This window comes from Fusarium vanettenii, assembly GCF_000151355.1.
Source record: "Fusarium vanettenii 77-13-4 unplaced genomic scaffold NECHAsca_172_unmapped, whole genome shotgun sequence".
NCBI classification, from domain to species: Eukaryota; Fungi; Ascomycota; class Sordariomycetes; order Hypocreales; family Nectriaceae; genus Fusarium; species Fusarium vanettenii.
In genome coordinates, this window is record NW_003315718.1 from 1 (window position 1) to 11175 (window position 11175).

Genomic DNA, 11175 nt, shown 5'->3' on the forward strand with positions numbered 1-11175 from the left:
CTAGGTATATAGCTTATTAAATAAAAGGTTTAAATTAAACTTATAATTTTTAATTATAAACTTTTTTTTTATTTAGCCTTTTTTTATTTAATTCTAATAAAAATAATTAATTTAATTTTATTAAGAAAGTCTTTGTTTATTTAAGGCCCTTAAAAAAAAGCTAAAGAAATATAAGTATTTTACTTAGAAAGAAATTAATTTCCTTAATAGCTTAAGAAATAATAATAATATATATTTATATAAGGTATAGCTTATAACTTATATTATTAATATTAATACTTTTTATAATATTAAATAAAAAAATTAAAAAAGTCTCATAGCTAGCTAAGATTTAGTTATATAGTTATAAGCGTAATTATATTAAGAAATAGAGGTTATTAGTATTATAGGTTTTAAATAGATTAGTTCTTAGAGTTAATATTAGAGTTTTATAAACCTAAAAAGTATTAGCGCTAAGGCTTAGTGCTAAATTAAAACTTAGTAGTAAATAGAAATCTATAGCTTTAATTAATTAAACTTATTTAATTAAATATATAATATATATATCTTAGCTTATATAAATATGTAAATAATAATAATTTTAAGAATAATTTTAATAATAAATATAAGTAATAATACAAGTATTAAAAAATAATAATTAAAAATAGTTAATTAGACTAGGTATTTAATACTATAATATATATAATAAGCCTAGTTATAATATAAGGATTTATTAAGTAATAATTAAGATATTTAAAGAAAAATATAATAAATAGTTTTAATTAATTAAATACTTTATAATATTTTTATTATAATTTCTATTTAAAGGGGTAAGAGAAAGTAGCTTACTTACTTATTTAGCTTACTTACTTATTAAGTATATTATAGCTATAAATATTAATATTAATTAAGGAGGTAATAAAATTATTAACCCCTTAGGCTTTATAGACCTTAAAGATTATATTTAAGACCTAATCTTAATTTAAATACCTTAAGAAATAAATTAAAAGGCATTAAAGTATCTTTCTAGAGTTAATTCTTAAAGTATTAAAGTCTCTTATAAAGGGAATAAAGGTAATTATATATTAGATAGCTCTTATAAGTATAAAAACCTAAAATATTTAATAAGTAAATAAAATACTAAGTTAGTACTAAAAGGTAAAAAAGGACTTTATTATAAAACAAAAGAGTTATAATAATAAACAAAAAATTTAATTAAATAAATATTAATATATAAGTAATAACTAAATTATTATATAATAATAATTAAAGTAAATTAATATAACTAAGTATTTAATATTATAATATTTATAATAAGCCTAATTATAATATAAATACTTATTAAGTAATAATTAAGATATCTAAAAAGAAATATAATAAATAATTTTAATTAATTAAATAATTTATAATATTTTTATTATAATATTTATTAAAAAAATTTAAAAAAATAACATATTTATTTAATTATAATATTTATTATATATATATATTATTATACTTTATAATTATATTTATTATAAGTTAAAATTAATTATAAATAATAATTAAATTTTATATTTAGCTCTTTAATAATTATATTTATAAACGAAATATATTTTAAGCTCTTAGTATTACTTAATAAAGTTTAAAGTCTAAGATATATTAATTAGTAATATATTATAATTAATTAATAATTAATTAGCTATTTATTTTATCTTATAAAGCTAAGAGAGAAATACTTATAAATTAAATTAAAAATATAATAAATAAAAATCTCTTTTTTTAAGTTAAATAACTTATATAATTTTATAATAGTTTTATATTTAAAAAGAATACCTTTTTATTAGCGCTATAGTATTATATAATTAATATTATAAATCTCTATAGCATATTAAAGGCTTAATTTTAGGTTATTTTAAACAGCTTAACATATAAGAAGTACTCTAGCTTTATTATTTAATTAAGGTATATTAATATATAAGAATGAATTAATTAAATAAAGTTAATATAAGTTAAGGGATTTTTATTATTCTTACTTATCTATTATATTTACTTATTATATATATTACTTTTTTATATATTTAAAATAACTTTATTAAAGAGATAAATAAGCTTTATAAAAGTATAAAAACACTTATAATACATTATAAAAAAAGATTAAAAAGTTAAAGTAAAGCTTTAATTAATTAATTTATTATATAACCTAGTCGTTCGTAACAGGTATTAAGTTAGGTAATTAATAGCTAACTTATAAGGGAGTAGCCCCTAAGCCATAAGAGAAGAGCCCTATAGCCTAGACCTAAGGTTATTTCTTTATAGTTATAATAAGACGAATTATAAAGAGTTAGGCCTTATAATATCTCTATATTATAAGTATTCTAAGATAGCATAATCGCAATTATTATAATTACTTATAAATCTTTTTAACTTAATAATTAATTAGCTCTATTATAAGAAGTAAAATACCTCTACCTTCTTATATATAAAGGTTAATATTTTAGGGTTTTATTTTTATTTTTAATATACTAAGTAAAATTAACTAATAAGATATAACTAAGATATATTAATACTTATAGCTTGCTTCCTTTCTTTACTTTTTAACTCTTTATCTTAAATAATAACTAAGCTATAATAGCTCTTTATTTACTAATTAATCTCCTTTTCTATCATATTTCTTATAGCATAAAAAAATCAGCTAAAATGCCTTTTATATATTAGGTACTTATAAAAATCAGTATTAGTAGGGCTAACTTAGCCTGGGATAAAGCTCTTAAAATTAACTTCTATAGATTAACAAAAGTTTTAAGATGCGTCTTTTAGATCTTGAACCCTTTACTGAAAAATTCCTTCAAAAAACCTCTCCATATCATCCACATCTTCCAGCTCTCCAATCCAGCTAACATATTGATCCGGCCGGACGACCACAACACAGCCCCTAGTAGTATCAATGCCATAGCTTGCATACGCCTGCCCATGCCCTTCATGGTATGACACGTCGTCTACAAAAACCTTTTCATAATCCCAGCCATATTCTTCTGAGTAAGGGTGAAAAATGTCCGGCAACGAGAGCAGCTCAACCTCGTGTCGGGGGGAAGAATGAACAGTCAGGATTTCGAAAAATGAGGCCAACCTTTCATCCTCTTCAGGCTTGTAACGGTTCAAGAATGAACTGGGCGAGCTCAATGCTTTTCCAAGAGCTGACAACCGCGAGAACTGGGAAGGATTGAGAACATCTCCAGCGAAGACGACAACTCGCCAGGCCCCAGTGCTCGGCATCAGTTCTTGGAGATGCCATGGCCTCGCATCTGACTGATTTAAAACCTTGTAACTTGGTATGCGCATTCCAATGGGAATTTTTGGAGCAAGCTCTTGCTTCCCAATCGTCGCGACGGCTCCCGTTCCATTCGCGTTTTCAATGGCCTGGTGCTTGGCTACAATGATACTTGCACCGTAGTCGACAGCGCAGCCGCTGGCGAATAGGTTGCCTTTGTCAAAAACTTGCTTGAATGTCTTCAGGTCTATGCCCCCTTCATCCAGGACGTCCTTGGCAGGCCGGCCCGAGAAGAGGCGGGAAAACCTTTGATCAAACTCGATCAGCTCTTTTGCGATTTGCCTCCGTTCGGTAGTGTATGTCGTGAGAAGCGATCGCTTCGCCCATCCCTTGACGACAGAAGCTAGCTTCCATCCCAGATTGAATGCTTGAGCCACGGTGGTTAGAGTCGTATGATACTGAAGGAGATACTTGAACTTACTGTCATGCATACTGATATTCATGCCTTGACCAGCTTTCGGGCTGTGTGTGTGCACTGCATCGCCAGCAAGGAAGACGCGATCATGTGCATTGAATTTCGAGCCCACTCTTTGTCCGATGCGGTATGCAGTCCACCAGTGACAATGCTTGTAGCTGAGTTTGTAAGGCGAGAGGATCTTGCTGGCCGCTTGGACTAAGGTCTGCGGCGTGATCTTGAAACGGTCGATCTTGAAGCATGTCAGTCGATGGTAGCAATGCCAATGTGGGTTAATCCAAACCGCTTACAGCTTTACCGTTCTCATCTACCTCTGTGACCTGGATGTAGAGCCTGACATATTTGCCCTCTCGAGGAATGACCATCATGCTGCCGGAGTCCGAGTGAATGGCGCAGCGATACCTGATGTCGGCTGATGCGTGGCGTGAGTGTTGATTCTGCAAAGTGCTGAACAGGGTTAAGACTCACGAAAGTCCGTAATAGGAATTATATCGAGCACGCCCCTATTCCATCTAGTCAGTAGTCAACATATTGGTTTAGACATGCAACGGTACTGACCATATGTAATCTGTCTGGTCACCTTCCATCACGGATCCAATCTGCCGCCGGGTCCACGAGTGTGCTCCGTCACAGCCGACCACATATTTAGCCAGAACCTTCTCCGTGCGTGTCTCTTTGGTGGCTTGCGCATTCTGCAAGATCTCGTCTGTGCTATCCGCTGTGAGATTGCTTCTGTAGAGTCCGTTTGGAACCCTTGGCTCTCGCTCATCAGCCGGAACGTGAGGAGACTTAGCATCCGGCCTGGGTAAGCTGCGAAGAGTAACCGAGATGGGATATTCATCGCTTTCAACCTTGTCGGCATCAATAGTAAGGGACTCTGGCATCACACCGTATTCCACCTCAATGCCACTGAACTTGTCGATGTACTTGAGCAGATGGTCCTCAATACGTGCTGAGAGTTGTTAGCAAAAGGTCTGAGGCGATCACCAGGGTGTCTCTGGTACCTTGATGTAGAGTTGCCTGTTGGAAACGACTGAGGCCAGGCATTGTATCCACAATTCTGTCAGATCGGTACAGCTTCTTGTTCTCACCTGGGTTCTGGGAAACAATTAGCAACTATTTCGGATCAAGACGAGGTGTATAGTCGTCACCCAGAATCGAATCTCCAGCATGTGGTTTGCTTCCCGCCAAACATCCTGGCCGAATCCAAGAGAGTCGAATATCTGTCCACAAGTTTGTGAGTTTCTCATCTCAGGATGATCTAGCAATGGGTTGGGCTTACTTCGAACGTCCTACTCTGCAGACCATCTGCTTGCCTGGTGTCCTGTAAGCGATGGGGGTTTCCAGTGCTCCGGGAGGCATCTTCTCACCCGCTGTTTATTCTATCAAATCGCTTGTCGACGATGCGAGCCTTGATTCCAAGCCGAGCCAGCCACGTCATAAGCATGAGGCTGAATATTATTGTGAGCCAGGGCTTGATTGGTGAAGGGTCCAGTTGATGCGCTTACCCCGAAGGCCCAGCTCCGATCACGAGCACATCGATCTTGGATTCGGTTACTGAACTCATTGCGCACTCTGTTTAGGGGACTGTGGTAGAGAAATTCGGCTTGAACCGTACTCAACGATTCAGGTTCAGTCTATATACTTGTGTAGTTTTAATATCACCTACTCGTTCGAACCGTAATGGGCCTCAGGGTGCGGAGGTCCCGATTGGTCCGCGGAGATTCCGGACGGATACCAAAACACCGCTCTATATTCTGGAGATTGGCCTCGGCTTTGGCAGCAGAAGCAGCCATGATTAATAAAACCCGTTAAAGACATATACCGCTTATACCAGTCAACACACCATAACGAGGTCCTAATCCATCTATGGAACACTTCGCTCCTTATGGCTTAGCCCTTGCAGGCACGGCAGGGTTGAACGGCAGAGATGGTTAGGTTGCGGGGGTGGCGTCGTACCGGCCCCCGCATTTCAAATCTGCCTGATCTCGCAATCTTGCTGAAATGCCGCCCCAGACTCCGCATGTTTTCAACGTCGTTCATGACTTCCCAGGTGACAGCTTTTGAATGCTACCAAGACGGCATCAGCAGCTAGATCGGCAAGATGACCAGTGCCGTCTCCACAAACATAGTGGTTGCTTCCACTAGGACAAGGGCGGTCCGCAAGAAGGCCCACGAGGCTTGTGGGCGCTGTCGGGAGAAACGGATCAAGGTGACTCAAGCTCTGAGAGGCCTCGGATTACGCTGACAGTTGTCCCAGTGCAATGGTCTCCAGCCTTGTGATCAATGCGACAAGAAAGAGGTGCAGTGCGTCTTTTCCTTTGCTCCATTGGCTTCGCCAAGCGGGCATGAGGTTCTTGTTGAGTACGTCTCCTCCCGAATGTTGCGCTGCGACTCTAACATTTTTGAAGGAAACTGGATCTCGTGCTTTCCCGCCTCGACAGGATCGAAGAAGAAATGAGCCGGCAAGCCAGGATTTTTGCCCACGCTCCCGATCCGAGCCTGCAGAAGCCGAGGAAGCACCCTTCCGAGAGACGATCCAGCGGCGTTGCTCAGTTGAACGAACAGACTGGGTGCTTCGAGTACTATGGTAAATCCCACTTCGGACATTTGGACTCATCATCCCATCTCACAGCGAGTAGGACAAACCTCGACGTTCATGACCGCTTCTTTTTTGGACAAACGGGTCAGGCAGCTTGACGACGTTTTGGAGGGCAATCCGCCCGCCAAGCGGCGCCGAAACGACTTGGCGGCCGGGCAACAGCCACCGAACGACAAAAGCTCCGACAGTCTTGGGCTAGAGGGCCTAACAAGTTTCTGTGACTACGTTGTCCCGTTAAACGATCTCCGTGGCGATCGATACCTGCGTGAACTCATCGCCGGCCGCCATATCGATAGCTTCTTCCGCACTATTCACATCTTCCTCCCCATTCTCGACATCGGTGCGTTTAAAACACGATACGGCTCGCTGAGGCATCTTTTTGGAGACCGAAGGCTTTTCATAGCTACTCTTGACGATACAAGGCGACCGCAGTTTGTCTGCTTGCTGTATGCAGTGCTTGCACTCGGTGCGCTGTACGAGGATGAGCGAGAAGACAGCTCTTCCTGGGCTTCGTGGTATTTTGCAGAGGCGCAACAAATGCTGGGGCGTCTGTTGGATTCTAGCAATATACAACTGGTCCAAGCTGCCACCTTTCTGGTTTGCAAATCCACACTCCCTCACTTGATCATGTCACACTAACCAACTTCTCTCAATAGGGCGCTTACGCCCAGCATACGATCAAACCCAACCGTAAGACACTCTTCGCACCCTTTTTTGATTTACTCAAGGTCTGATTAAACAGTCGCATACATCCTTAATGGTCTTGCGACTCGATTGGCATTCTCAACCGGACTTAATGTTGAGTCGTTGCATTCGTCGCTCGGAGTCGATGCCGAAGAGGCGAAGCGCACGTGGTGGGTTATTTACATCCAGGAAGTGGAGCTCAGTCTTGATGCTGGCCGACCCATGTCCCTACGCACTTCGGAGATGAATATGGACTATCCCACTGTGCAGGTATGGTTGCCGTGTTACTATTGCCATCTCACTAACACTCGTCGAGCTTCCAACCAACGAAGAAGCCGTGACAGACTCAGCCCAGGTTGCCTTTATACTATACCTGGCAGAATTCGCCAAAATAATTCGCAGAATCATCAAACTTGTACCGAAGCTCTCTTGTCTTGACCGTTCGTGCCAATGCTTACCATCTCTTCAGTCTGCCGAGTCCGCTGAACCGAGCTCGCTCAAGCTGGAACAGAGAGAAGCGTTGCGCCAGGAATTGGAAGGTTGGAGGGCTTCGCTTCCTCCTTACCTTGCCTTTCCAAATGTTAGCCAAGAGGCGTACAACAGCTATGATCCCGCTTACTTGTACAACTGGAAAGCGAGACAACAAAGTAGTCTTCGAATACGTAAGTCGTCTCGTCAATATTCCGCTCAACACGCTGCAGCAAAGTAGACCTCTTGTTGAATTGCTTACACCACCCACAGACTATGACCTTGCAAAAATCATCCTTCTCCGAGGCACCATCCTGAGAAAGCCATTCGACCGCCATGCCTTAGCCAGCAAGCCATTGTCTGGCCTTCACCAATCGTTCTATATAGATGCGGCCAGGGACACAATACGGCATATTCACAAGCTGTTTATATTAGCGCCAGGACTGAGGCGTTGGAGCTACTACTGTTTCTATTGCCTGCAGTCCACCCTTGTTCTTTTGCTCAAGGTTGCCGACGATCAGCATTCTCGAAACCGCCAGCAGAGACATGCCGGTAATCAGCCCAGCTCACTGTCACCCCTGGAGTCTGACCCAGGAAGAGCGGAAGAGGACAGGAAGCTCTGCCAACTTGCTGTTGAAGTTTTCGAATCCATCAAACTGAAAGCCTCACAGCGCTGTGCTGATATTGTGCGCCAATTTCTTCACAAAAGGTCATCGCCGACCCGTAGAGAGCGAGGCCAGGGGCTCTCCCCACCTTTGTCACTGTTGTCGGGACAGCACGAATCTGCACACGACGGGGCCTCCCCCAGCACTACTAAAGATAGGCTCCCCGGGGCAGAGCGGGTTGGAAGTGTCGACGGCAGTGACAACACCTCTCCCCAAGTGTCCTTAAACGGGCTTCATGTCGATCTTTTCGACGCTTTCTACAGCAACGACTTGAGCCAGGATTTTAATTTTGACCCACAACAGGCATTCTTTGGCCATGAAACTCCTCACGCCTCATCTTCGGGAACAAGAATGGAGGGGTTGGGAACCGGTGACTGGATAAGCGGCAGTATGCCTCCTTGTGACAGCTCTCGTCAGCCAGATTGGTCGGTTGAATGAGGATACGTGCAGTAATAAACATTAAACAAACCTTGCTTTGGGTAGCTTTTGTTGATATTGATCGGAGCCTTGCTGATCGCTCAGTGAACGTTAATGGCACTAGTCCACTCTGGATCAACCGGAGAGTCCGACATGTTGCTCCTTCTCCAACGCAGACATGTTCGCAAATCAACTGGTATCTGGCGGGGAGACAACGCAAGGTAAGGTTGGTGCGGAGCCCAGTTTCTATCAAGTATCAACTGGCCGAGAACGCCAATTCATATACACCAACCTTGGCAACAAGAGCACGGTTGAGTGATAGAACCCACTGTCGGTCTGCCAGTTCTAAGCCAGGCAACCTGATCCGCCATAAAGCATATATGCCAGAATCATCCGCCCGAATCAAACGCGTTCAACGACAGGAATCACCAGTTTACCACCTAGAATAATCCTGTTTGTGCCAGAGTAGGCTGTCCGGCCTGTTTGACCCGACATGTCGCAGGGGGGGAGGGGGGGTAATCTCCTCCTCATCGCTTGCCCGTAATGCAAGGGCAAGCCTGTGGCCAACTTCGACAACGATTGAAGTGGGGGGGGGGGGTGGGAATCTTGATGTTGTATCGCTTGCCCTCTTCGACAGCCGCCGGCTTCATCTGATCTAGCACGGGCCTGTTGGTAGTTGACTTGCTTGACAGCGTGCGGTGAGACAAGCGGAACGAGCTTCGAAGAAAGGACACGGCAGGCTCATCATGATTGCCACGCAAGACGAGCTTTTCACTAGTCGAGTCGATGACAAAAGTAGATAAAGATGTCCATGTCCTTTGCGTCGGTAGACACGGCTAAGTCAAGATTGGGGTAGCCCAGGATCTCAAAGTCCTTCAGAGGCGCGCTCTGGAACAGGTCCTTTCCAGTCAATCCGGCAGAGGAGATGGCGTCGTCTTCGGACGAGGCGGCGAACTCATCAAAGGAGAGGGCCTCGTCGGGGGCTAGATAGAGAGAGGTGTAGATAGTGTCCTGGGGAGGCCACGACTCCTCGACACGATAAGAGTTATTGGTGCCTCGGCGAATGAGGAGATCGATCCGAGGGGTTGCTTCAAGTCCGTTGTCTGTCTTGCCCTTGAGAAAGTAGTCGAAAAATATAAGTTGTCTTTCAGTTTGCGCTGGCTCATAGTAGGAGGCAATATGATTGCCCGTGTGTATCTCGAGGAACTTCCACCTTGATGAAGACCTCTCAAACGCTGCTAGATTTCCCGGAAAATGCACCTCCGAGTCCATCCAGTTGCCGGCAGATAAGATGGGCACCTTGAGTTTGGACAGGTCTCTTGTGCGGTCGAATACGGGCCATGGACCCTCGCTTCGCCACGTCTAGTTGGTTGCGAGGCTGCTGTAGTCAAAACATTGCTTTCCTAGCTGTCCCTCACTCAGGCCCGCACCCCTTCCACATTGGTGTCAAAATAATATTGTCGAACCAGTACTTCTGGAATCCCGAGTGCCATACACCACCCTGTCGACACACTTCGCCGTACATGTCGGTCAGACCTTCGTATGGGGCAATGGCGGCCAAGTGTGGGGGTTGGAACATCCCTGCCCAGTAGCAGGCCATGGCGAAGTAGCTGATGCCGGTCGTGGCAACCTTACCGTTTGACTATTCTTGGGTACTGGCCCATTCAACAACATCATAGGCATCTGGATCTGAGTTAGCCACATTTAGGTTTGCAAGCAGTGAGATGGACGACCGGTACCGTGTCCTTCAGAGTCAGTCATCCTTGGTGAGTTCTGTCCGGCCAATGCCGAGTGGATCGAGAACACCGGGACTTCCGCCGAATTCTCTAGCATCGACTCTCACGATGGCATAGCCATGTTCTTTGCACTATATATTATCGGACGCTCTACCTGGTGCACGGGAGTTTGGTGTATGCCTCTCCCAAATGATAGGATCGGGAGTTTCGAAGTATGCGTGCGGCCCAAGCAGCGCGATGGCTCTGGCCATATGGGCGTACATGTCGGTCTGAGGGAGGCCAAAGTCTGTAAAGTGCACGTCTTTTCCATAGGGGCCGAGCGTCAGAAGGACAGGGAACTCTCCGGCCTGCCACGAAGCGGCAGATAGACGTTACAGCAGAGGACAGAGCCATCTCTGGTGGGAATGTAGATGTCCTTAATGCGCTTGTAACCATCCTGTATAGTTTCCACTGTCTTGCGACGCGGGACTGTTTAGAATGCCTCTGCATATGGGAGACATGACTTAGACGTGTGGAATAGCGAGTCAGTTGGTAGAGTTTTTCTTCAATTGAGTGAGACAGCGGATAAAACGGTTACGAGATTTATGGAGTCGGTAGATAATTATTAATGATTGTAATAAAAGTACAATGAGCGGGAGGGAGTGTTACTAAATCAATTGGGCAATGGCTTTGCCGCACTGAAACCTTTATCACGCCAGTCAGCTTCTAAAAGCCCTCCCGCGGGATATCCGCGTTGACACATAGCTCTACTTCTAGCTGCGTGTGGGGACTCGGCATATCCGCAGAGGCATTGTATTACCTGTGGGGTTTAAGGGCACAGGCGAGCTAACCTAGTAGGTCAGGTTTGCTATAAAAGTGTATTATAGTTATAAAATATAAAATAGCTAAAGAGTAATAAG

General features: G+C 42.5%; 3 protein-coding genes across 3 annotated transcripts; 1 reads left to right on the forward strand and 2 right to left on the reverse strand.

The window, feature by feature from the left end:
* Window positions 1–2790: 2790 nt before the first annotated feature.
* NECHADRAFT_56594 (uncharacterized protein) lies at window positions 2791–5271 on the reverse strand (the record flags this gene model as incomplete). Its single annotated transcript, XM_003039103.1, has 10 exons — window positions 2791–3656; window positions 3711–3936; window positions 3995–4116; window positions 4173–4207; window positions 4263–4656; window positions 4709–4802; window positions 4856–4927; window positions 4987–5020; window positions 5075–5155; window positions 5213–5271. The coding sequence occupies 10 exons, from the start codon at window positions 5269–5271 to the stop codon at window positions 2791–2793; spliced, it is 1983 nt and encodes a 660-aa protein (XP_003039149.1).
* A 537-nt stretch (window positions 5272–5808) lies between these two features.
* NECHADRAFT_102313 (uncharacterized protein) lies at window positions 5809–8615 on the forward strand (the record flags this gene model as incomplete). Its single annotated transcript, XM_003039102.1, has 8 exons — window positions 5809–5916; window positions 5965–6068; window positions 6116–6294; window positions 6347–6903; window positions 6963–6996; window positions 7049–7260; window positions 7460–7652; window positions 7732–8615. 8 exons carry the CDS (start codon window positions 5809–5811, stop codon window positions 8559–8561), a joined length of 2217 nt encoding a protein of 738 aa, XP_003039148.1. The 3' UTR covers window positions 8562–8615.
* A 699-nt stretch (window positions 8616–9314) lies between these two features.
* NECHADRAFT_89452 (uncharacterized protein) lies at window positions 9315–10140 on the reverse strand (the record flags this gene model as incomplete). Its single annotated transcript, XM_003039104.1, has 2 exons — window positions 9315–9902; window positions 10054–10140. The coding sequence occupies 2 exons, from the start codon at window positions 10138–10140 to the stop codon at window positions 9315–9317; spliced, it is 675 nt and encodes a 224-aa protein (XP_003039150.1).
* Window positions 10141–11175: the final 1035 nt, after the last annotated feature.